Below are 27,366 nucleotides of genomic sequence, written 5' to 3' on the forward strand. Positions count from 1 at the left end.
TTTTCATGCACAAAGTAGATGCCCTAACCGACTTGCCAAAACTCTAGTTTGTTAACAAGAAATGTGTGGAGTGGTTGAAAAACGAGTTTTAATGACTCCAACCTAAGTGTTTGCAAACTTCCGACTTAAACTGTATACTTTAACACATGTATGTGTCTGTCACACCTGCTTTTGCTCCAGTGTGTATGGCTTAGTTCTAACCCAGAGCTAACATACCTGAATATACCACTCAAAGTATTTATGAATAGTTTATCAGGTTTGTTACTTCTTGGCTGAAACGGGAGCCTGCACTTCCTCCAGGCCCAGGTGTGAGGAACACTGCCGTATTTAACACAGCTATTGTAAAAGCCACTGCTTTTTTGACTGAACCTCCTTAGTTGGTGGTGGTGTTCATTTTTTTAATGCAGATTTCTTGGCTATTTTCTTTGGACTTTTGTCCACAAATGTACCAACATTTATGATAAGTGGATTCCTTTCAGGTCACGCGCCTCTAACAAAGAGTACACTTCCCTTCAGCCTCATTCTGAACAGTGTTACTTCTTCATTTCTCAAAGGAAAAACCTCAACCAATTTCTAAAGACTTTTGACATCCAGTGGAAGCAATATGAACTGCAATCTGAATTCCCAATGAAAGCCCTATTGAAGAGTGACCGCAAAAATAAAATCTGAATGGTTTGTCCTCTGTGTTTCGCCTGCCAAATAAGTTCTGTTATAGTCACAGACATGATTCAAACAGTTTTAGAAACTTCAGAGTGTTTTCTATCCAAATATACTAATAATATGCATATCTTATCTTCTGCGCATGAGTAGCAGGCAGTTCAATTTGATCACGCTTTTCATCCAAAATTCCGAATGCTGCCCCCTATCCTAGAGAAGTTTATAGTTTATACAATAAAGGCAGTTATACAATTTTTAAAACATTACAATACATTCAGTACAGAATTCACAACACACTAAGTGTGTGACCTCAGGCCCATACTCCACAACGACATATCTACAATGAAAAATCCACGTGTGTGTGTGTGTGTGTGTGTGTGTATGCATGTGTCTGTGCCTGTGTGTTACTTCACAGTCCCCGCTGTTCCATAAAGTCTATTTTTATCTGCTTTTTGAATCTGATTCTACTGCTTGCATCAGTAACCTGATGTGGAATAGAGTTTAATTTAGTCATGGCTCTATGTAGTACTTTGCGCCTCCCATGGTCTATTCTGGACTTGGGGACTGTGTAGAGAACTCTGGTGACATGTCTTTTGGGGTATGCATAGTTGTCCAAGCTGTGTGCTAGTATTTTAAACAGACAGCTCAGTACCTTCAGTTTATCAATCTCTTACAAAATCAAGTAATGAGGAAGTCAATCTCTCTTCCACTTTGAGCCATGAGAGATTGACATGCATGTAATTAATGTTAGCTCTCGGTGTACTTTTAAGGGCCAGTCATGCCACCCTGTTCTGAGCCAACTGCAATTTCCCATTATCCCCCTTTGTGGCACCTGATCACACGACTCAAAGCCAGTGGCATCTCATTAGTAAAGATTGAAAAAAGCAAGGTGCCTAAACAGCTACCCTGGGGAATTCCTGCTTCTACCTGCATAATGTTTGAGAGGCTTCCATTAAAAAACACCCTCTGTGTTCTGTTAGACAAGTAGCTCTTTATCCACATTATAGCAGGGGGTGTAAAGCCATAAGACATACGTTTTTCCAAAAAGACTATGATCTATAATATTAAAAGCTTCACTGAAGTCTAACAAGACAGCCCCCAGAATCAATTTCTCTCATCAATTTCTCTCAGTCAATGCGTGCTGAAAGTCTGTTGTCAATTTGTTTACTATGAAATAACATTGTATCTGGTCAAACACACATTTTTTTCAGAAGTTTACTAAGTGTTTGTAACATTGTGATATGTGCAAACAAATATTTGTGCTATGAAACTAAATAAATCCTGCACTCTGACCCACAAAACTCCTTTGATCGATTGATTTATAGTGTTAGACAAAGCAAGGAAAGTGAATTTGAAAACGTGATGTAGTTTTATTGGCATTTGCAGCGGTTGTCGGTAAGTAATTCATCTGCTAGCTTCTGACATGACTTACTGCAACTTTAAGTGTTTATCCATACTTAAAACTTCTGTGTGAGTAAATCCTAGCAATCCAATGATTAGATCACCAGTGATTGTGTGTGTGTGTGTGTCCGTCCATCAGATCTGATATGCGCCTCCATAAAGATGATGTTGACATTTGCTTCAGCAAGACACTCAACTCCTGCAAGGTCCCACAGATTCGCTACGCCAGCGTGGAGCGGCTGCTGGAAAGGCTGACGGACTTGCGCTTCCTCTCCATCGACTTCCTCAACACCTTCCTCCACACCTACCGTATCTTCACTACTGCTGCCGTGGTCATGGATAAACTGACTGACATCTACAAGAAACCTTTCACCTCTATACCTGTCAGGTAATACACGAGAGAGAACATGCATGACATACACACATTCACAGAAAAGCGCACACACATACATTTTCATGTTACAGAGGGTTGAGTTTTCTCTAAACCTCTCACCTCATTATATCTCCTGTTATTCTCTCTATCCAGTTTTATTGGTGTTTTGTGTGTGTGTGTGTGTGTGTGTGTTGTATGAGAGAGAGAGAGAGAGAGAGAGTGAGAGAGAGACTGAGTGTTTTGTGACCTTTCCACTTGGCTGTTTCAGCCCCAGAACCGAGGGTGAGTGGTGTAGGACCACTTGTGGCCCAGGGGCTAATTGAACGAAACACAACAATTTTACTGCTAGCAAAACAGATGCTTGAAAAATGTTTCATTTTGCCAAAACATTTGCCAAGACAGTGTTTTGTGTGTATGCATTTTTCTGCCCAGACCTAATGATCCTCTCAACTGGAAAGTCTGTGCCTCTTTTCCTATCTTTTTCCTGTGTCCAGCGCAGGTGTGTGTAGGCCAACTCCTGGATGACCTCATTACCAGAGAACATAGACCAGAAACAACAGCAGAGACCCACACACCTACAGTATATGACAGGGTGTATTTGCTCCTAGACACTGATCTCGTCAGTTTGGCATTTTCCCCACTAATTGTTAAGGTTAGAATTGGGGGAGGGTAAGACGATCCTAGATCTGTACCTAAGGCACATGAGGTTGGTGGCACCTTAATTGGGGAGGACAGGCTCGTGGTAATGGCTGGAGCGGAATCAGTGGAATGGTATCAAACATATGGTTTTCATTTGTTTGATTCCATTCCATTTGCTTCGTTCCAGCCCTTATTATGAGCCGTCCTCCCCTCAGCAGCCTCCACTGACCTAGGGGAGTCTTCACCCTGGAGCATAATGAATTCACACATAGTTTCAACATGAAACGGCTTTGATGTCCTGTGATCATTGTCAGTTCTATATAAATAAACGTATATGTTGTCCTGACCTTCACTCCTCCATCCTCCACCTTTCCCATCACCTTCATCCCCCCTCACCCATCCCCTCTTCTCACTCCATCCCCTCCTCTCTCATCCTCACCCCATCACCCCTTGCCCATCCCCTTCTCTCACCCCTCCATCCGTTATATCCCTTTCCTCTCCATCCCCCCTCCACAGGGTACAGTACCACTCATTTGACCGCCTGTCCATCACGTCCATCTGTCCTGACTACAGCCTGAAGATCAGGAAGATAGCCCTGGATCAGTCCAAGTAACACAATCTGCCTCTCTCTCTCCCTCCCCCTCTGCTTTATCCCTTGCTCTTTCTCTTTCTGTCCCTGGACTTGTCCAAGTACCTCTCTCTTGTGTTCTCTCCTCCTCTCCCCTCTCTCTCGCTCTTTCTCATCTTTCCTTACTTTTGTATCTTTTCACTGCACCTTTTCTTTTAGAGGAGACTTCAAGGCTATTTTGCTCTTTACTCCGCTCCCTTTCCCTGTCCTTCGCTCAATGTCTCTGTCCTTAGTTTTCTTTCTCCCTCCCTCTAGCATCTTCCGTCTGCATATTCTCCCTTCTGACTACTGTGGAAGACCACTGGGCTCTTTCCCTCTCTGTCTGTGTGTCACTTAGTGCTGAGCGATTAACAGAAATGTCGGTTAATTTTTGTTTTTTAAAACAACATATTGACTGACATTGGTTGAATTATTTTAATCCCATTTAATTTTTTTTCTCTCTCTGAGCTGAATGCGCACACTGTAGTTTCTCTACAGATAAATCAGATCATGCACGAACTGTGCGATGTACTGATGTGGGGAGTTGTAGTTTCCAACAGGCCAATGTTCTACATAGTTTAGTGATGAAAATGTGATAATTAACTACAAATAACCATAGTCCATAATAATGTTTATTCTTACGCCTGCTACATAAGAGACAGAAGAATGTGCGATCAAGAGGGGATACATAGAGAGCAGTTGCTTCTTGAGGTATTCGTATTCAGCAGTCATATTGGTATGCCTTATTTACTTTAAAGAACTACTGAAATAATGGTTTTGTCAGACAGCATAGGTAGTAGCTCTATAGGGATGAGATGAGGACTTGGAGTGAAATTAAAGTCATCAAATAAAACAAATGTAATATACACAACAACTGAAATATTTTATTGAAGTAATGTGAATAACTGATGGTTAATGATAAGCAGTCATGAGCAGTCAGTATCATCATCAGTGTCTCCAAGGTGGCATAGCAGTTCAGACGTCTTTTGTCCTCGTCTTGTCGTGTCCTGTATATATATATATATTTACAACTTTTTTATATACATTTTATTTTTATTTTCCATCAACTCATCTTCAAAACACTCTCCTGCAACCCGCCTCACCAATTTATATTTATAAAAAAGTATTATTTACCTCAAATCTGTAATCCTCCAAGAAGCTAGCCAGAAACTCCAAGAAGCTAGTCTGAAACTAGCCAGAAGCTAATCCAGAAGCTAATCAGAAGCTAGTTCAGAAGCTAGTTAGCTTCTTTACTGGCAAATCGTTAGTATTCAGCTAATATTTGTGCAGAAACTAAATAAATCCACGGATTTGATTTATATAATAATTTATATATAATATTTATATTATTGTGGTCATCAGCTATCCTTTAACTCGAAAATCTATCACCAGTTCTGTACGGCGCTGCGCGGCTCGGAACGGAACATACTGGACCAATTTTTCTCTCCATGTCCCTGGATTTCGACTGCTCTCTGGACATTCATACCCGGATCTCACAGCTAGCTAGCTGCTATCCGTGTGACTATCGGCCTTCGTCGATTCCGGAGCAAACATCAATTATTCCGGAGCTAGCCAGCTCCGTCAATCACTCCTGAGTTCCATCAATCACTCCTGGGCTGCAGTCACCTATCCGGACCCGTTTTACAGCCTACGCGGAGCCCCACCGGGCCTTCACAACTGGACTGCCGACGTTATCTACCCGAAGGAGATCCGGCTGGCTCCTCCGTCGCGACGTTACCTGAACGCCCATCTGCGGCCTGCTAACCGTTAGCTGTCTTACCGGCTGCTATCTGAATAGACAATCGGACAATTTATTTATTTTTATTATTATTATTATGTTTTCTTCTTGGGCCTCTATAACTATATCTATTGTTTTTATTTTTGTTGTTGTGTGATTTGGATTAATCCCCTCTACCACACGGAACCCCACTAAATCTACTGACGGAACGCAAGAGGTGGCTAACAACAGACCTCCATCCTATGCTAGCTTGCTACCGATGGCCTGGCTAGCTGTCTAAATCGCCGTGACCCCCAACCAACCTCTCCACTCACTGGACCCTTTTGATCACTCGACTAAGCATGCCTCTCCTTAATGTCAATATGTCTTGTCCATTGCTGTTCTGGTTAGTGTTTATTGGCTTATTTCACTGTAGAGCCTCTAGTCCTGCTCACTATACCTTATCCAACCTATTAGTTCCACCACCCACACATGCAATGACATCTCCTGGTTTCAATGATGTTTCTAGAGACAATATCTCTCTCTTCATCACTCAATACCTAGGTTTACCTCCACTGTATTCACATACTACCATACCTTTGTCTGTACATTATACCTTGATGCTATTTTACCGCCCCCAGAAACCTCCTTTTACTCTATGTTCCAGACGTTCTAGACGACCAATTCTCATAGCTTTTAGCCGTACCCTTATTCTACTCCTCCTATGTTCCTCTGGCGATGTAGAGGTGAATCCAGGCCCTGCAGTGCCTAGCTCCACTCCTATTCCCCAGGCGCTCTCTTTTGACGACTTCTGTAACAGTAATAGCCTTGGTTTCATGCATGTTAACATTAGAAGCCTCCTCCCTAAGTTTGTTCTATTCACTGCTTTAGCACACTCTGCCAACCCGGATGTTCTAGCTGTGTCTGAATCCTAGCTTAGGAAGATCACCAAAAATTCAGAAATTTTAATTCCAAACTACAACATTTTCAGACAAGATAGAACTGCCAAAGGGGGCGGTGTTGCAATCTACTGCAAAGATAGCCTGCAGAGTTCTGTCCTACTATCCAGGTCTGTACCCAAACAATTTGAACTTCTACTTTTAAAAATCCACCTCTCTAAAAACAAGTCTCTCACCGTTGCCGCCTGCTATAGACCACCCTCTGCCCCCAGCTGTGCTCTGGACACCATATGTGAACTGATTGCCCCCCATCTATCTTCAGAGTTCGTGCTGCTAGGTGACCTAAACTGGAACATGCTTAACACCCCAGCCATCCTACAATCTAAACTTGATGCCCTCAATCTCACACAATTGATCAATGAACCTACCAGGTACCTCCCCAAAGCCTTAAACACGGGCACCCTCATAGATATCATCCTAACCAACTTCCCCTCTAAAGTGTATTTGTCTATCTGCTGTCTTCAACCAAGATCTCAGTGATCACTGCCTCATTGCCTGCATCTGTAATGGGTCAGCGGTCAAACGACCTCCACTCATCACTGTAAAACGCTCCCTGAAACACTTCTGCGAGCAGGCCTTTCTAATCGACCTGGCCGGGGTATCCTGGAAGGATATTGATCTCATCCCGTCAGTAGAGGATGCCTGGATATTTTTTTTAAATGCCTTCCTAAACATCTTAAATAAACATATGCCCCATTCAAGAAATTTAGAACCAGGAACAGATATAGCCCTTGGTTCTCCCCAGACCTGACTGCCCTTAACCAACACAAAAACATCCTATGGCGTTCTGCATTAGCATCGAACAGCCCCCGTGATATGCAGCTGTTCAGGGAAGCTAGAAACCATTATCCACAGGCAGTTAGAAAAGCCAAGGCTAGCTTTTTCAAGCAGAAATTTGCTTCCTGCAACACTAACTCAAAAAAGTTCTGGGACACTGTAAAGTCCATGGAGAATAAGAACACCTCCTCCCAGCTGCCCACTGCACTGAAGATAGGAAACACTGTCACCACTGATAAATCCACCATAATTGAGAATTTCAATAAGCATTTTTCTACGGCAGGCCATGCTTTCCACCTGACTACTCCTACCCCGGTCAACAGCACTGCACCCCCAACAGCAACTCGCCCAAGCCTTCCCCATTTCTCCTTCTCCCAAATCCATTCAGCTGATGTTCTGAAAGAGCTGCAAAATCTGGACCTCTACAAATCAGCCGGGCTAGACAATCTGGACCCTTTCTTTCTAAAATTATCTGCCGAAATTGTTGCCACCCCTATTACTAGCCTGTTCAACCTCTCTTTCGTGTCGTCTGAGATTCCCAAAGATTGGAAAGCAGCTGCGGTCATCCCCCTCTTCAAAGGGGGGGACACTCTTGACCCAAACTGCTACAGACCTATATTTATCCTACCGTGCCTTTCTAAGGTCTTCGAAAACCAAATCAACAAACAAATTACCGACCATTTCGAATCTCACCATACCTTCTCTGCTATGCAATCTGGTTTCAGAGCTGGTCATGGGTGCACCTCAGCCACGCTTAAGGTCCTAAACGATATCTTAACCGCCATCGATAAGAAACATTACTGTGCAGCCTTATTCATTGATCTGGCCAAGGCTTTCGACTCTGTCTTGGTTTCTCAAATGATTGCCTCGCCTGGTTCACCAACTACTTCTCTGATAGAGTTCAGTGTGTCAAATCGGAGGGTCTGCTGTCCGGACCTCTGGCAGTCTCTATGGGGGTGCCACAGGGTTCAATTCTTGGACCGACTCTCTTCTCTGTATACATCAATGAGGTCGCTCTTGCTGCTGGTGAGTCTCTGATCCACCTCTACGCAGACGACACCATTCTGTATACTTCCGGCCCTTCTTTGGACACTGTGTTAACAACCCTCCAGGCAAGCTTCAATGCCATACAACTCTCCTTCCATGGCCTCCAATTGCTCTTAAATACAAGTAAAACTAAATGCATGCTCTTCAACCGATCGCTACCTGTACCTACCCGCCTGTCCAACATCACTACTCTGGACGGCTCTGACTTAGAATACGTGGACAACTACAAATACTTAGGTGTCTGGTTAGACTGTAAACTCTCCTTCCAGACCCATATCAAACATCTCCAATCCAAAGTTAAATCTAGAATTGGCTTCCTATTTCGCAACAAAGCATCCTTCACTCATGCTGCCAAACATACCCTTGTAAAACTGACCATCCTACCAATCCTCGACTTTGGCGATGTCATTTACAAAATAGCCTCCAATACCCTACTCAACAAATTGGATGCAGTCTATCACAGTGCAATCCGTTTTGTCACCAAAGCCCCATATACTAACCCACCATTGCGACCTGTACGCTCTCGTTGGCTGGCCCTCGCTTCATACTCGTCGCCAAACCCACTGGCTCCATGTCATCTACAAGACCCTGCTAGGTAAAGTCCCCCCTTATCCCAGCTCGCTGGTCACCATAGCATCTCCCACCTGTAGCACACGCTCCAGCAGGTATATCTCTCTAGTCACCCCCAAAACCAATTCTTTCTTTGGCCGCCTCTCCTTCCAGTTCTCTGCTGCCAATGACTGGAATGAACTACAAAAATCTCTGAAACTGGAAACACTTATCTCCCTCACTAGCTTTAAGCACCAACTGTCAGAGCAGCTCACAGATTACTGCACCTGTACATAGCCCACCTATAATTTAGCCCAAACAACTACCTCTTTCCCAACTGTATTCAATTTTTATTTATTTATTTATTTTGCTCCTTTGCACCCCATTATTTTTATTTCTACTTTGCACATTCTTCCATTGCAAAACTACCATTCCAGTGTTTTACTTTTACTTACTTTACTTTACTTACTTTATTTTTATTTCTACTTTGCACATTCTTCCATTGCAAAACTACCATTCCAGTGTTTTACTTGCTATATTGTATTTACTTTGCCACCATGGCCTTTTTTGCCTTTACCTCCCTTCTCACCTCATTTGCTCACATTGTATATAGACTTGTTTATACTGTATTATTGACTGTATGTTTGTTTTACTCCATGTGTAACTCTGTGTCGTTGTATCTGTCGAACTGCTTTGCTTTATCTTGGCCAGGTTGCAATTGTAAATGAGAACTTGTGCTCAACTTGCCTACCTAGTTAAATAAAGGTAAAATAAATAAAATAAAATCATGGGACTTTTAATTATTGTTTTATTCTGTTTGGTTACAGCATTCAACCCACATAATGCATAGTGCATTTAATGTTTCGAAAATCTTGATTATTGTTTATAATCGAACCGAATCCGAACCAACCTCAAAAAGCTCTAATCACTCAGCACCACTCTCACTCCTTTCTTCAACTTCTTTGCATGGTCTTTCATGTAACCTATTTTCCACTCAGGCTGAGTTATAGATATTTCTGTAGTGCTGATGGTTCTGTTCACGGTTTTCTGGCATGATGATGATTGCATCTCCTGTCTCAAAACACTCCAATTCATGACTCAATGCAAATTTGACCGATTTTTTTTTCCCTCTCTCGCTCTCTCTCGCTCTCTCTCAGGTCTTTGGAATTGTTCTTTGCCACCAACCAGAACAACCGAAGTGGTGATCACACCAATGACAAGTCCCCCCGTCTCTGCCGCAAGTTCTCCGGTCCTCTCTCCATCTCCTCCCGCACCTCCTCTCCTGTCCGCACACGCAAACTCTCTCTGCATTCCCCCATCAGTGCCAGGGTGGGGGGGCTGGACCTTACTAATATTAACTCTATCCCCTCCTCCTTCTCTCAGTCTGCTGTCAGTAGTCCATCCTCAGCCCAAACCCCTACATTCCACACCCCCTCCCCCAGACCCCCACTACCACTTCCCCCTCCCACCTCCTCCTCGCCCCCTCCAGGTGGCAACAAGACCCCCAAGACCAGGCCCCCTCCCCCTGTCTACCTCTGTCCTACCCCGAACAGAGTCCTTCCTCCACTACAGAAGGGCAGGAGCTGCCTCGTGTTGACGCCTTCTGTGGAAAAATGAGACGCAGCATCCGCAGAGGTAAGGCCTATCTAAACACACACATGCAGCACAGATGCGCACACACACACTACCTGGATTCCCTTACTGAGCTGCCTTCTGAGCATCACAGGCATTTAGGCAGTTTATTTCTGAGTTTTAACAGCAGCTCTGATTCTAATGTTCTTTGACAAGGCCTTTAGAGAGAAGAGAGGCAGGCTGCTAGGGTGTTTATCGCTGCACAGGATACACAGTCATTAGAATTGGGGTCTGAGTAGAAAGCATTCAGAGGAAGTGTTCTCACTTTACATTCTTTACTGTGTGTGTATGGGAGAAAGCGAGAGAGAGTGAGTGTTTTATGACCTTTCCCCCTGGCTGTTTCATGCCCAGAACTGGGCTTCTTTTTTTGCGAGGCCTTGGAAACCTCCCTGGTCTTTGTGGTGGAATCTGTGTTTGAAGTTCACTGCTCGACTGAGGGACCTTACAATTATCTGTATGTGTGGGGTGCAGAGATGAGGGAGTCATTCACAAATCACGTTAAACACTATTATTGTACAAAGAGTGACTCCATGCAACATACTGTATTATGTAACGAAAGGGTTGAATGTCTCAAGACATTTCTGGTTTTCATTTTTAATTGTAAAAAAATGTAGAAAAATAATTCCACTTTGACATCGTGGAGTATTATATCTAGCCCAATGACCCCAAAAATCTTTATTTAGTCAGTTTAAAATGTAGGCTAAAATACAACAAAATGTGGAAAAAGTCAAGGTGTGTGAATTATTTCTGAAGGCACTGTGAGAAGAGGAAAACCGCCTTGTGTATTATACTATTTTAACTCTCAACAGTGAATTGACACCCTGACTGAATTCTTAAAATAAATATATGTATTTACTCCATGTGTTTGGACAGTGAAGCTAATTTGGCTCTATACTCCAGCATTTTAGATTTAAGATTTAAGATTCAGTTACTATTGGGCAAAACATAACCCCAAAACAAACTGCAAAAGCATCCGAGTTTGTAGAAATACTACACTTTTGACTACTTTGATACACTTTTTGTGAATTTGTCTAAATAATTCTGACTTCTTCACATCGGTGAACTAGATACATAAATGGCTTTCCAGATCTCATTTGAAAAACATTAGTTTTTATCTCAACGAGACTAACCTGGTTAAATAAATACAATTTCTAAACGGTAAAACAGAAGCAGTGGGGTACGAAAGGTTGCTGGATCGAATCTCCGAGCTGAAAAGGTTCTGTCGTTCAGCCCCCGAACAAGGCAGTTAACCCACTGTTCCCCGGTAGGCTGTCATTGTAAATAAGAATTTGTTCATAACTGACTTGCCTAGTTAAATAAAGGTTAAATAATAATCCCAACTCATACTACTACCAAATACAAACAGATGTAGTATGAATCTGCAGGTAGCTAAAGCTAACAAACTACGTTCAATGTTAGCTAGATAACATTAGGCTATAACTAGCAATGCAAATGGATTTCTGATTAGAATAATATTACTACACAGATCATACACGTAATGTAAGCCAGCAAGCTAATACTAGCTTACAGTATGCTTTAACTTGCAATAAAACAACTTTCTGACTAAATTCGAAACATATATCTGAAAATGTAACTAGACTCTTATACCTGTAACATATTATATTCTTATTTGCGAATAATACAAATGACTCCAAAATGACAACACATTACATACAATTTCTGCAAATTAATCCAACAAGTTTGTGGTCACAAATTTGATGCAGTCATTGCATGCTAGGAATATGGGACCAAATATGGAACATTTCACTACTTTATTTATAAGAATCTTTAGGGTGTGAATAAAAAAAAGTATAATACTTTTTTAAACAATCTCTTTCTCTAAGCAATTGTATTAATATAAAATATAATTTCACACATTTTTAACAATGAAGTAAGTTACGGCGGAAGTTTGCAAGAGAGCTTTATAAACAAAAAGAGGGCAATGCATCGATTTACTGTACAAGACTTCAGAGAGGGCCATCCTACTTTCTGATACAGAATGCAGTGATGTGTACTGAACATTTTGCCTGTAATAAAGCATAATGCGTTGTGATAAACTGCATCCAATTTAGTGTAGTGGCAGGTGCATTCATATACACTGAGTGTACAAAACATGACATAGACCAACCAAGTGAATCCAGGTGAAAGCTATGATCCCAAGGCAGAGGTCTTTGGTGAATGGAGCTGAAATGGATTTTGGGAATCCCATCCTGCTGACCAACAGTTTCAGCCCACCCAACAGCCCACCTGCTTCCGGAGATTCCTGCTCCCTCATCCTCTACCCTGTCTCCAGCCCAGGGCGTCTCTACCACATATACTACAGCCGGCTCTGGTCCATCGGGCCACACCACACTTTGGTCCTCAAGGGGTCTTTTAAACCACTATAGGTGAAAGAACATCCGTACCTCCCCAGCTTTCACCTGCTTTTAACATCAGCAGCACTATGGTGAGAAAAATCTTGGTTCCCAGTTCTACCCAGCAGCACAAGTACAGGACATCACAAGGCTGCTTCCGACCATTCTGCGACAGATGCTTGGGAGGTGACGCTGTCATTGTCCATGTGGGGTCAAATGACATCAGGAGGGCTAGGAACTTTTGAAAATTGATTTTAAAGAACTGATTCTAGCATTGAAAGATTCCAAAACGCGGCCAATCATTTCTGGTCCGGTACCGTTGTTGGGCAGTAGGTGTGAAAGATTCAGCAGGCTACTGGCATTACACATCTGGCTAAAAGATTGCTGTAGCTCTGTTGGAATCAATTTTATAGATAACTTTGACACCTTCTGGAAACAGAAGATACTCTACAGGAATGACTGACCGTGCACTATCAGCTCCAATGTAAATAACATGAGCTGATAAGCTCCCAAGTTAAGCATTAAAAACAATCAAGCAACCCAGAAAAGTGCTAAAAATAGCCCATATTAACATATGTAGCCTAAGAAACAAGATTCATGAAGTCAATAACTTTCTTGTAACAGGTGACATTCATATTCTGACCATCTCTGAAACTCACTTAGATAATTCCTGTAATGATACAGTGGTAGCAATATATGGGTATGACATCTACCCAAAAAGACAGAAATGCCAGTGCTGCGGTCTATATTCAGAACCACATTCCTGTAAAGCTTAGAGACGATCTAATGTTAAATACTGTTGAAGTAATATGGCTGCAGGTTCATCTGCCTCACATAAAGCCCATTCCTGTGGGAAGCTGCTATAGGCCACCAACTGCTAACAGTCCGTATCTGGATTTGTGTGAAATGCTTGACAATGTATGTGATATCAACAGAGAAGTATATTGTCTGGGTGATTTAAATATTGACTGGCTTTCATCAAGCTGCCCACTAGTTACAAATAGCACAGGAATGAAATCATCAACATGTATTGATTACAGCTTTACTAATGCTGCAGAAATTGATTTCAAGCAGTATCCAAATCCATAGGATGTAGTGATCCCAATATAGTAGCCATATCTACGAAAACCAAAATTCCAAAGACTGGGCCTAATATATTGTATAAGAGGTCAGATGTTGATGATGTAAATCATATTTGCTGGTCTGTTGTGTGTAATGAGGAGCAACCAGATGCTGCACTTGACACTTTTATGAAATTGCTTATTCCAGTTAAGAAAATGACTGTAAATACTGTTATATCCCCTTGGATTGATGAGGAATTGAAAAATGGTATGGTTGAAAGAGATGAGGCAAAAGGTATGGCAAATAAGTCTGGCAGCCCAATCAATTGGCAAACATACTGCAAATTAAGAAATCATGTGACTAAATAAAAATAAATTACACTATGAAACAGAAATGAATAATATAAAGAATGATAAAGAATGGTATTAAAAAGCTCTGGAGCACCTTAAATGACATTTTGGGAACTCTTCTCTTTCATTCATTGAATCAGATGACTCATTCATCACACAACCCACTGGTAATGCCAACTACTAATTCCTTTTTCATTGGAAAGATAAGCAAACTTAGGCAATGACATGCCAGCAACAAACTCTGACACTACACATCCAAGTATAGTTTACCAAATTTTGAAAGATGAGCATTGTACTTTTGATTTCCATAAAATGAGTGGGCAAGAGGTGAAAAAATGATTTTCTATCAACAATGACAATCCACCGGGGTCTGACAATCTGGATGGAAAATTACTGAGGATAATAACGATATTGTCCCTCCTATTTGTCACTCCTATCTGCCATATCTTCAATATAAGCCTACTAGAAAAATGATTCCCCTACTTAAGGATAGTAAAGCCTCCTTTACTGGCTCAAATAGCCAACCCTTTGTAAACTTTTGGAAAAAATGGTGTTTGAGCAGATATAATACAGTAAACAAATTTCAGCACGCCTATAGGGAAGAACATTCAACAGGCACAGCACTTACACAAATGACTGATGATTGGCTGAGAGAATTTGATGATAAAAAATATTGTAGGGGATTTTTGTTAGACTTCAGTGCAGCTTTTCACATTTTCGATCGTAGTCTGCTGATGAAAAAACTTGTGTAATGTCTTTACACCTCCTGCAATATTGTGGACAAAGAGTTACCTGTCTAACAGAACACAGAGGGTGTTCTTTAATAATGGAAGGGTGTTCTTTAATAGAAGCCTCTCAAACATAATCCAAGTAGATTCAGGAGTTCCCCAGGGCAGCAGTTTAGGCCCCTTAATTTTTTCAATATTTACTAACGCCATGCCACTGGCTTTGAGTAAACTTAGGAAAATTGCTATTGGTTCAGAACACGGCGGGCCCTTAAAAGTACACGGAGAGCTAACATTAATGATATGCATGTCAGTCTCTCCTGGCTCAAAGTGGAAGAGAGATTACTTCATCATTTGTTTTTGTAAAAAGTGTTGACAAGCTGAATGTACCGAGCAGTCTGTTTAACCTCTAGCGTCGAGCAATCCCGTATCTGGGAGCGTAATCATAGCCTCAAGCTCATTACCATAACGCAACGTTTCCTATTCATGAAAATCGCAAATGAATGAAATAAATATATTGAAACACAAGCTTAGCCTTTTGTTAAAACCTCTTGAGCCTACTTGAGACGCAGACGTCCCACCTAGAGCTCTGGAAATGCAAATGCGCTACGCTACATGCTAATAGTATTAGTTAAAACGCAAACGTTCATTAAAATACACATGCTTGGTATTGAAATAAAGCTACAGTCATTGTGAATCTAGCCACCGAGTCAGATTTTTAAAATGCTTTTCGGCGAAAGCATGAGAAGCTATTATCTGATAGCATGCAACACCCCAAAAGACCCGTAGGGGATGTAAACAAAAGAATTAGCATAGTCGGCGCTACACAAACCGCACAATAAAATATAAAACATTAATTACCTTTGACCATCTTCTTTCTTGGCACACCTTGATGTCCCATAATGAATACTGGGTCTTTTTTTGGATTAAATCGGTCCATATATAGCCTAGATATCGATCTATGAAGACTGTGTGATAAACGGAAAAAAATAGCGTTTCATAACGTAACGTCATTTTTTAAAAGTTAAAAATTCGACGATAAACTTTCACAAAACACTTCGAAATACCTTTCTAATGCAACTTTAGGTATAACTACACGTTAATAAGCTATAAAAATCATCAGGAGGCGATGTAAATTCGATAGTTGGTCGTGTGGAAAAATGTCCGGAAAAACACAGAGACAATGCCTCAGGTTGGTGGTCGGAGGGAATCGGTTCCCTTTGGTCGGATCTACCAAGAATCAAATCAGAATCAAATGAGGAGACTCTATACATCCTGTGGAAGCTGTAGGTACTGCAAGCTCGGCCTCATTTAATACGGTTCACCTTTAACAATGGGTTGAAGTGGCGCATGGATATTTTTTCCCATCTCCAGTGATTAGATTTTCCTGCGCTTTTCGATGAAACAGACGTTCTGTTATAGTCACAGCCGTGATTTAAACAGTTTTGGAAACGTCTGAGTGTTTTCTATCCACACATACTAATCATATGCATATACTATATTCCTGGCCTGAGTAGCAGGACGCCAAAATGTTGCGCGATTTTTAACAGAATTTCCGAAAAAGTAGGGGGGAGGCTTAACAGGTTTAACAACAGTGTCATCTCAGATTTTCAAAATATGCTTTAACCAAAGCTACACAAGCATTTGTGTAAGAGTATTGATAGCCTAGCCTAGCATTAAGCCTAGCATTCAGCAGGCAACATTTTCACAAAAACAAGAAAAGCATTCAAATAAAATAATTTACCTTTGAAGAACTTCGGATGTTTTCAATGACGAGACTCTCAGTTAGATAGCAAATGTTCATTTTTTCAAAAAAGATTATTTGTGTAAGAGAAATAGCTCCGTTTTGTTCATCACGTTTGGCTAAGAAAAAAAAACGAAAATGCAGTCACTTACAACGCCAAACTTTTTTCCAAATTAGCTCCATAATATCGACAGAAACATGGCAAACGTGGTTTAGAATCAATCCTCAAGGTGTTTTTCACACATCTATTCGATAATCTATCAGTGGTGGCAGCTGGCTTCTCATCGGAAGAAAACTGAAAAATACTGCAGCTGGAGATTACGCAATAATTGCGACGGAGGACACCAAGCGACCACCTGGTAAATGTAGTCTCTTATGGTCAATCTTCCAATGATATGCCTACAAATACGTCACAATGCTGCAGACACCTTGGGGAAAACGTGGAAAAGGTAAGCTGACTCCTAGCTCCTCCATAGCCATATAAGGAGTCATTGCCATGAGGCGGTTTAAAAAAATGCGGCACTTCCTGATTGTATTTTTATCTGGGTTTTTTCTGTAACATCAGTTCTGTGGCACTCACAGACAATATCTTTGCAGTTTTGGAAACGTCAGAGTGTTTTCTTTCCAAAGTTGTCAATTATATGCATAGTCGAGCATCTTTCCGTGACAAAATATCTTGTTTAAAACGGGAACGTTTTTCATCCAAAAATTAAAAGAGCGCCCCCTATATCGAAGAAGTTAAACCTTTGGGACACAGCTCGGACACGCATGAATACCCCACAAGACATACCACCAGAGGTCTCGTCACAGTCCCCAAGTCCAGAACAGACTACGGGAGGCGCACAGTACTGCATAGTGCCATGACTACATGGAACTCTATTTCACATCAGTTAACTGATGCAAGCAGTTGAATCAGATATAAAAACAGGTTAAAATACACCTTATGGAACAGCGAGGACTGTGAAGACACACACACCGGTACAGACATACGCATACATTGTAAAATTGTTGAATGGTGGTATTATACATATTTTATTGTACATTTTGTATTGTAGATATGTAGTGGTTTAATAGTGTTATATCAAATCAAATCAAATTTTATTTGTCACATACACATGGTTAGCAGATGTTAATGCGAGTGTAGCGAAATGCTTGTGCTTCTAGTTCCGACAATGCAGTAATAACGAACAAGTAATCTAACTAACAATTCCAAAAAAAAAACTACTGTCTTATACACAGTGTAAGGGGATAAAGAATATGTACATAAGGATATATGAATGAGTGATGGTACAGAGCAGCATAGGCAAGATACGGTAGATGATATCGAGTACAGTATATACATATGAGATGAGTATGTAAACCAAGTGGCATAGTTAAAGTGGCTAGTGATACATGTATTACATAAGGATGCAGTCGATGATATAGAGTACAGTATCTACGTATGCATATGAGATGAATAATGTAGGGTAAGTAACATTATATAAGGTAGCATTGTTTAAAGTGGCTAGTGATATATTTACATCATTTCCCATCAATTCCCATTATTAAAGTGGCTGGAGTAGAGTCAGTGTCATTGACAGTGTGTTGGCAGTAGCCACTCAATGTTAGTGGTGGCTGTTTAACAGTCTGATGGCCTTGAGATAGAAGCTGTTTTTCAGTCTCTCGGTCCCAGCTTTGATGCACCTGTACTGACCTCGCCTTCTGGATGACAGCGGGGTGAACAGGCAGTAGCTCGGGTGGTTGATGTCCTTGATGATCTTTATGGCCTTCCTGTAGCATCGGGTGGTGTAGGTGTCCTGGAGGGCAGGTAGTTTGCCCCCGGTGATGCGTTGTGCAGACCTCACTACCCTCTGGAGAGCCTTACGGTTGAGGGCGGTGCAGTTGCCATACCAGGCGGTGATACAGCCCGCCAGGATGCTCTCGATTGTGCATCTGTAGAAGTTTGTGAGTGCTTTTGGTGACAAGCCAAATTTCTTCAGCCTCCTGAGGTTGAAGAGGCGCTGCTGCGCCTTCCTCACGATGCTGTCTGTGTGAGTGGACCAATTCAGTTTGTCTGTGATGTGTATGCCGAGGAACTTAAAACTTGCTACCCTCTCCACTACTGTTCCATCGATGTGGATGGGGGTGTTCCCTCTGCTGTTTCCTGAAGTCCACAATCATCTCCTTAGTTTTGTTGACGTTGAGTGTGAGGTTATTTTCCTGACACCACACTCCGAGGGCCCTCACCTCCTCCCTGTAGGCCGTCTCGTCATTGTTGGTAATCAAGCCTACCACTGTTGTGTCGTCCGCAAACTTGATGATTGAGTTGGAGGCGTGCATGGCCACGCAGTCGTGGGTGAACAGGGAGTACAGGAGAGGGCTCAGAACGCACCCTTGTGGGGCCCCAGTGTTGAGGATCAGCGGGGAGGAGATGTTGTTGCCTACCCTCACCACCTGGGGGCGGCCCGTCAGGAAGTCCAGAACCCAGTTGCACAGGGCGGGGTCGAGACCCAGGGTCTCGAGCTTGATGACGAGCTTGTAGGGTACTATGGTGTTGAATGCCGAGCTGTAGTCAATGAACAGCATTCTCACATAGGTATTCCTCTTGTCCAGATGGGTTAGGGCAGTGTGCAGTGTGGTTGAGATTGCATCGTCTGTGGACCTATTTGGGCGGTAAGCAAATTGGAGTGGGTCTAGGGTGTCAGGTAGGGTGGAGGTGATATGGTCCTTGACTAGTCTCTCAAAGCACTTCATGATGACGGATGTGAGTGCTACGGGCGGTAGTCGTTTAGCTCAGTTACCTTAGCTTTCTTGGGAACAGGAACAATGGTGGCCCTCTTGAAGCATGTGGGAACAGCAGACTGGTATAGGGATTGATTGAATATGTCCGTAAACACACCGGCCAGCTGGTCTGCGCATGCTCTGAGGGCGCGGCTGGGGATGCCGTCTGGGCCTGCAGCCTTGCGAGGGTTAACACGTTTAAATGTCTTACTCACTTCGGCTGCAGTGAAGGAGAGACCGCATGTTTTCGTTGCAGGCCGTGTCAGTGGCACTGTATTGTCCTCAAAGCGGGCAAAAAGTTATTTAGTCTGCCTGGGAGCAAGACATCCTGGTCCGTGACTGGGCTGGGTTTCTTCCTGTAGTCCGTGATTGACTGTAGACCCTGCCACATGCCTCGTGTCTGAGCCGTTGAATTGAGATTCTACTTTGTCTCTGTACTGGCGCTTAGCTTGTTTGATAGCCTTGCGGAGGGAATAGCTGCACTGTTTGTATTCAGCCATGTTACCAGACACCTTGCCCTGATTAAAAGCAGTGGTTCGTGCCTTCAGTTTCACACGAATGCTGCCATCAATCCAAGGTTTCTGGTTAGGGAATGTTTTAATCGTTGCTATGGGAACGACATCTTCAACGCACGTTCTAATGAACTCGCACACAGAATCAGCGTATTCGTCAATGTTGTTGTCTGACGCAATACGAAACATCTCCCAGTCCACGTGATGGAAGCAGTCTTGGAGTGTGGAGTCAGCTTGGTCAGCTTGGTCGGACCAGCGTTGGACAGATGATGATGTACTGTTTTATCTTTTGTTTTATATGCAATGTAAGTGCTTTAATGTGTTTGGACCCCAAGAAGAGCAGCTAATGGGGATCCCTAATAAATACAAATCCCTTATTGATATCACCTATTAAATCCTTAAATCCACTTCAATCAGTGTAGATGAAGGGGATGAGACAGGTTAGAGACAAGCCTTGAGACAATTGAGACATGGATTGTGTATGTGTGCCATTCAGAGGATTCAGAGGATGAATGGGCAAGACAAAGCATTGAATTGCCTTTGAATGGGGTATGGTAGTAGGTGCCAGGCACATATATTTGAGTGTGTCATGAACTGCAACGCTACTGGGGTTTTCATGCTCAATGGTTTCCGGTGTGTATCAAGAATGGTCCACCACCCAAAGGACATCCAGGCAACTTGGCACAATTGTGGGAAGCATTGGAGTTAACATGGGCCTGCATCCCTGTGGAACGCTGTCGACAACTTGTAGTACATGCCCCGATGAATTGAGGCTGTTCTGAGGGGAAAAAGGGGGTGCAACTAAATATTATGAAGGTGCTCCTAATGTTCTGTACACTCAGTGTAGATAGTCTAGAACCGGCAGGAATGTTGACTGAATGATCTGCTTATTGCTTTTTAGCGATGAGGCATGACCTATTTCTAAAGAAGACCATTTTTATTCTCAACTTCTTAACTAACTTATCAATATGCTTTTTAAGAGATAGCTATTCTTCAATCCAGATGCCCAGAGGGGACACGATCAATGTGGGCACCATCCATTTAAAAAAAAATGTTTTGAAAAATAACATATACTTGTTTTGACCTGTATTAAGTACCAATTTCAGTTTAACAAAGGCTTTCTGCAAACAGTTGCAGAGGCGGTGGTGGTGACAAACAGTTGTGTATGCTATTGCCCCCACGGTTGGCCAGGATCTTTTGGAGCTCCAGTCTGCCTTCAGTTCCTTGCAGAATGTATCTGATGATTTATGCATATGGCCATTGGGTGGTGCCCCCATTAATCATGTCCCTGCTTATAAATATCTGGGCATCTGGATGCACTGCGGACAAGCCACCGGGAGAGACTCATTGAGGCCTGGTGACAGACAGAGTCTACATCACACGGTGTTGGCTCCCTCTGATGGACGTGCCAGGTCCTCTGGGTCCTCTGGCCAAGGGTCCTCTGGCCAAGACTAATTGAGGCTGATTGAGACTGGTGAGTAATCAAGGGGACGATTGCTCATCAGCCATATGGGGCCCATAAAGCTGCCAGGAGGGCAGCCACGGGAGGTTTGGAGGTGGTGAGAGGTTGCTACTGGATAGACATCCTCACGGCCTGCTAGAAGCGAGGAGCTCTGTGTTTTATCCCAGAGGAGACAACATTCCCCGGAGCCCAGAAGGCTGTATTCCGGAAGAGGTCTCCTGGATGAGACCGATCTGTGTAAACGTCTAGATCAAACAATGTGGTCAGACCATGGTTGACGTTTATGCAGTATCACTATGGACGAGTTGATAGCTCAATTCGTTTGGGCGCAACAGAACATTCATGAACAAACGCTGGAAGAACAGTGTCTACAGACTGTCTGCCTGCTTGAGGAAGTCAAGAAAACGGAGGAGAAACGCAGACTGAATCTCATCCCAAGCAATTTTTTATCAAGCTAACGGAGGATGATGACATCGAGACTTACCTCTGTATGTTAGAACAGACAGCACTCCGGGAAGGATGGCCCAAGATGAAGTGGTCAGGTCTGCTGGCCCGTTCCTGTCCAGAGATGCAAAAGACAATCTGATAGCATGTAAAATAAATCACGAGATAAAAACAAATGTATATTACTATATGTATATTACTGAACTATACATCATATATCCTCAGAAATAGTGACACATTATTTATTGATACACATTCATGGGAGTAAAGGCCCGTTGATTAAGAGTTCAGAAATGTCCGCTGCTGCTTTTTTCCGTATGTCCAATCATTTTCTTAGCAGCTGTGGTTCCTGCCAACCAAATCAAATTGTATAGGTCACACACAGAAGTTAATAAGAGTGTGCATTTCGCTACACACACTGTTGGAGCCATGAGAAGTGCAAATGCAAATCAGAGTCATCACAAGGCGACATCACTATTGGATCTAATAGCAGAATTTTATATGTAAGAACAGAGATGACATCGTTGACTTTCCCCCAGAATTCAACCACCCCCGGACATTTCCACAGCAGATGCTGAAAAGTACCAAGGTCCCCTTGGTGCAGAACTCTCATAATGGTAATGGACTAATACCCATGTTATTACTTTTTTGAGGTGTTAGGTTCTATGCAATTTGTTTAATTAATGAGAGTATTTATATCATTTTATTAACGAAAGCATGAAGATGTTGATGAAGAAGCCACATTTGCCTCGGGATCCATCCAAGTTGGTATTGTGTGGATCCATGCATTTTTTTCAGTGTGGCCAAAAAATCTCCACGGATGGTTATCGGTGCGGCCGAAAAATCTCCTTGGATGGTTGTCGGCATGGTCATATGCTCTTCAAGAGCACATTCACATTTTAGTACACAATTATTGATTTTATTACACAGTATGCCTACACATTAATAGTATATATTTAAAAAATCTAAGAAAATGCACTGAAACCAAAATACCTTTAGTTTTAGTGATCCTCTCAGGTCCGGCTCATTTTCAAGTCCCTCTGGAGGTTAGAGTCCTACAACATATCTAAACATGTATATCTAAACATGTTTTTTTTTTCATCTCTACATGTACAGTCGGAGGTTTACGTACACCTTAGTCAAATACATTTGAACTTTTCCACAAGTTTTTCGCAATTTCTGACATTTATTCCTAGTAAAAATTCCCAGTCTTAGGTCAGTTAGGATCACCACTTTATTGTAAGAATGTGAAATCTCAGAATAATAGTAGAGAGAATTATTTACGTCAGATTTTATCACATTCCCAGTGGGTCAGAAGTTTACATACACTCAATTAGTATTTGGTAGCATTGCCTTTAAATTGTTTAACTTGGGTTAAAAGTTTCAGGTAGCCTTCCACAAGCTTTCCACAATAAGTTGGGTGAATTTTGGCCCATTCCTCTTGACAGAGCTGGTGTAACTGAGTCAGGTTTGTAGGCCTCCTTGCTCGTACACGTTCTTTCAGTTCTGCCCACCATTTTTCTATAGGACTGAGGTCAGAGTTTTGTGATGGCCACTCCAATACCTTGACTTTGTTGTCCTTAAGCCATTTTGCCACAACTTCCCGACTTATGTCTTAAGATGTTGCTTCAATATATCCACATAATTTTCCTCCCTCATGACGCCATCTATTTTGTGAAGTGCACCAGTCCCTCCTGCAGCAAAGCACCCCCACAACATGATGTTGCCACCCCATGCTTCACGGTTAGGATGGTGTTCTACAGTTGCAAATGAGAACTTCTTCTCAACTGGCCTACCTGGTTAACTTCTTGGTGACTGGTGATTGAGTAGCTTGGATGAATAAGGTGCCCAGAGTAAACTGCCTGCTACTCAGCCATAAAAGCCCGAATATGCATATAATTAGTATATTTGGATAGAAAACACTCTGAAACTGTTTGAATGATGTCTGTGAGTATAACAGAACTCATATGGCAGGCGAAAACCTGAGAAAAATCCAACCAGGAAGTGGGAAATCTGAGGTTTGTAGTTCTTCAACTCATTGCCATTCCAACATACAGTGTCTGTGGGGTCATTTTGCACTTCCTAAGGCTTCCACTAGATGTCAACAGTCTTTAGAATGTTGTTTCAGGCTTCTACTGTGAAGGGGGGCTGAATGAGAGGGTATTGAGCCAGGTGTCTGGCAGAGTGCCATGGGCTTGTGACGTGCGTTCATGTGAAAGTTACCTCGCGTTCCGTTGCTTTTCAACAGACAAAGGAATTCTCCAGTTGGAACATTATTGAAGATTTATGATAAAAACATCTTAAAGATTGATTCTATACTTCGTTTGACATGTTTCTACGGACTGTAACGGAACTTTTTGGACTTTTCGTCCGACCTTTCCGCTGTACTTGCACGCGAGTCGTGAGTTTGGATTTATTTACCAAACGCGCTAACCAAAGGAGGTGTTCGTTCGCACATGAACTTTATCGAACAAATCAAAAAAAAATTTGTGGAACTGGGATTCCTGGGAGTGCATTCTGATGAAGATCATCAAAGGTAAGTGAATATTTATAATGCTATTTCTGACTAATGTTGACTCCACAACATGACGGATATCTTTTTGGCTTGTTTGGGCTCTGAGCGCCGTACTCAGATTATTGCATGGTATGCTTTTTCCGTAAAGTTTTTTTGAAATCTGACACAGCGGTTGCATTAAGGAGAAGTTTATCTAAAGTTTATGTATAATAGTTGTATCTCTTATCAATGTTTATTTTGAGTATTTCTTTAAATTGATGTGGCTCTCTACAAAATCACTGCATGTTTTGGAACTGCTGAACATAACACGCCAATGTAAAATGAGATTTTTGGTTATAAATATGCACTTTATCGAACAAAACAAACATGTATTGTGTAACATGAAGTCCTATGAGTGTCATCGGATGAAGATCATCAAAGGTTAGTGATTAATTTTATCTCCATTTGTGCTACCGTCCCTCTATTTGTGCTTACCGTCCCACATTTCCCAGAGAGGTTAAATAAAGGTGAAATAAAAAAAGAAAATGAAAAGAAAATTATTTTGTTAACAAATAACCTAAAGTTATTGGCTGTACTAGAGAATTTAAAACCTTTTTTTTGAAGAACATAGTATATGGAATTGATTTTAAGAAATGTAGCTTAATTAATTTGATTAATATTATGGTGTTTCTATTCCAAAAAAATTAAAAATGAAGAACATCTGCACTTTTGAGGACAGACTGACCAGGTGAATCCAGGTGAAAGCTATGATCCCTTATTGATGTCACTTGTTAAAACTGGGGGGTGCAATTCAATATTAGGAAGGTGTTCCTAATGTCTGGTATACTAAGGTTGTGTATATGTATACATATATAGTGGGGTCCGCAATTATTGACACCCTTGATAAAGATCAGTGATAATGACTGTATAAAATAAATAATTCAAATACTGATCTATATTGTATGCTCCAAAAAAAGTATAGTATTTTAATATAATTGCTCAGAGAAAGAGGTTTTTCTTTTTTTGAATTTTACCCCTTTTTCTCCCCAATTTTGTGGTATCCAATTGTTTTTTTAGTAGCTACTATCTTTTCTCATCGCTACAACTCCTGTACGGGCTCGGGAGAGACGAAGGTTGAAAGTCATGCGTCCTCCGATACACAACCCAACCAAGCCGCACTGCTTCTTAACACAGCGCCAGCCGCACCAATGTGTCAGAGGAAACATCGTGCACCTGGCAACCTTGGTTAGCGCGCACTGCGCCCGGCCTGCCACAGGAGTTGCTGGTGCACAATGAGACAAGGATATCCCTACCGGCCAAACCCTCCCTAACCCGGACGACGCTAGGCCAATTGTGTGTCGCCCCACGGACCTCCCGGTCGCGTCCGGTTACGACAGAGCCTGGACACGAACTCAGAGTCTCTGGTGGCACAGCTGGCGCTGCAGTACAGCGCCCTTAAACCACTGCGCCACCCGGGAGGCAGAAAGAGGTTTTGATTAACAAGTGAGTGAGAATGTTACAGAGAGTCAAAGATTATGCCTCATACTAATCTCCCTTGTTATTGGTAATGGTTAGAGAGCATGTCTTGGGGGTATGATCTTTGACCCTCTAACTTTTTAATTATTCATAATTCACAATTTTATTCAGGATTATCCATAATCATGGTAGCATGTAGAATTGTTTTGAAACATATTCTATATTTCACATAGGTGAAACCAATAAGAAAGAATCAGGATAACGATAGAAACAAGGTAAGGGTGCCCTCCAGTGGTAACCAGTGGTAACCTATGGAAACACACTCAAAATAAAACAGAAACTGTGACAAGAATGGGCTTTAAGTGAGGCAGATTAACCTGTAGCCATATTACTTCAACAGTATTTAACAGAAGATCGTCTGTAAGCATTAAAGGAATGTGGTTCTGAATATAAACAGCCACAACTCCACCTTTGGCATTTCTGTATTTTCTGTAGATCTTATAACCATGTATTTCTACCACTGTATCATCGAATTAATTATCTAAGTGAGTTAGAGATTGTCAGAATATGAATGTCACCTGTTACTAGCAAATTATTGATTTCATGAACCTTGTTTCTTAAGCTACATATGTTAACGTGGGCTATTTCTTTACACTTTTCTGAGGTCTTTGAATGTTGTTCTTGCATTACTGGGAAGCTTAGCAGAGGTAGACATGCTTGGGTTATTTATGTTAGTGCAGGGTGAGCTGCACACAGTGGACTTACTGCTTGTGCACACCACCTCAGTCCTAACAGTATTTATCTGGTTAATAGGCATCTGATTACCACATACAATAGCTGTAGGATCAGCAGAGGCAGGATAGTGAGATTGACATAAAATAGGTTACTTACATTGTGTCTTTCAATGCCCCTGGTATAATGTACATTTGCTGAAGCATTATGACAACTCAGCGACACAATGGTAGGGATTAAATGAGCTGGGCTTGAGTCATTGACAAATCATTGTCTCAACGCAGCCTTATAATGCTGTGAAAGGATCCAAGAACCTACATTTTTGGGTTGTCAATAAATGTTAAAACCACAGAGCTGCAATAGTCTTGTAGACAGTTACGGAGAGCTAAAATTCTGCTGAACCATTCAATGTCATGATTTATGGCAGAGGGCCAGATATTATGTGGCATTCGTTGGTGTCAAGTAGAGACCCAATCAGTTCTTTAAAATCCATCTTCAGCTGTTCTGAGCTGCCCTTCATAATGTTATTCGACCCCAAGTGAACCATGACAGTATCAGCCCCCATTGACTGACACACAGCCTCAGGAAGCAACGTGGTGATATCCTGAATGTTTGCCCTGGGAAGACACAAAGTCTTTGCCCCTGGTACAAATATATACCTCACCATCGAACTCCCTATCACAATAGCCAGAATGATCCTGCCTCTGCTGTGTCTCGAAGCTGATTGTGAGGCCAGAGCCACAGAACTCACCTGAGTAGAGGGCTGCTGAGACGTAGGCTGCAGGCTACAACAGCCAAACGTACAGAGCTCTGATCCAGAGACCACGGCCCAGCGGAGGGGGGCTGGGTGGTCAAGGCTGTGCCCTGGAGATTGATTGACTAGGACAGGGAGA

At 42.1% G+C, this 27,366-nt stretch overlaps 1 protein-coding gene across 1 annotated transcript in view; it reads left to right on the plus strand.

The window, feature by feature from the left end:
* The window catches only part of rasgrf2b (Ras protein-specific guanine nucleotide-releasing factor 2b), a 173,587-nt gene that overhangs the window by 100,639 nt on the left and 45,582 nt on the right, over nucleotides 1-27,366 (plus strand). The window contains 4 exon segments of the mRNA XM_042320823.1: nucleotides 2,198-2,446; nucleotides 9,884-10,115; nucleotides 10,216-10,259; nucleotides 10,261-10,361. Coding sequence (XP_042176757.1) covers nucleotides 2,198-2,446; nucleotides 9,884-10,115; nucleotides 10,216-10,259; nucleotides 10,261-10,361 — 626 coding nt within the window.

The sequence above is a fragment of the Oncorhynchus tshawytscha genome, linkage group LG04 (genome assembly GCF_018296145.1).
Source record: "Oncorhynchus tshawytscha isolate Ot180627B linkage group LG04, Otsh_v2.0, whole genome shotgun sequence".
In the NCBI taxonomy this organism is placed as follows: Eukaryota; Metazoa; Chordata; class Actinopteri; order Salmoniformes; family Salmonidae; genus Oncorhynchus; species Oncorhynchus tshawytscha.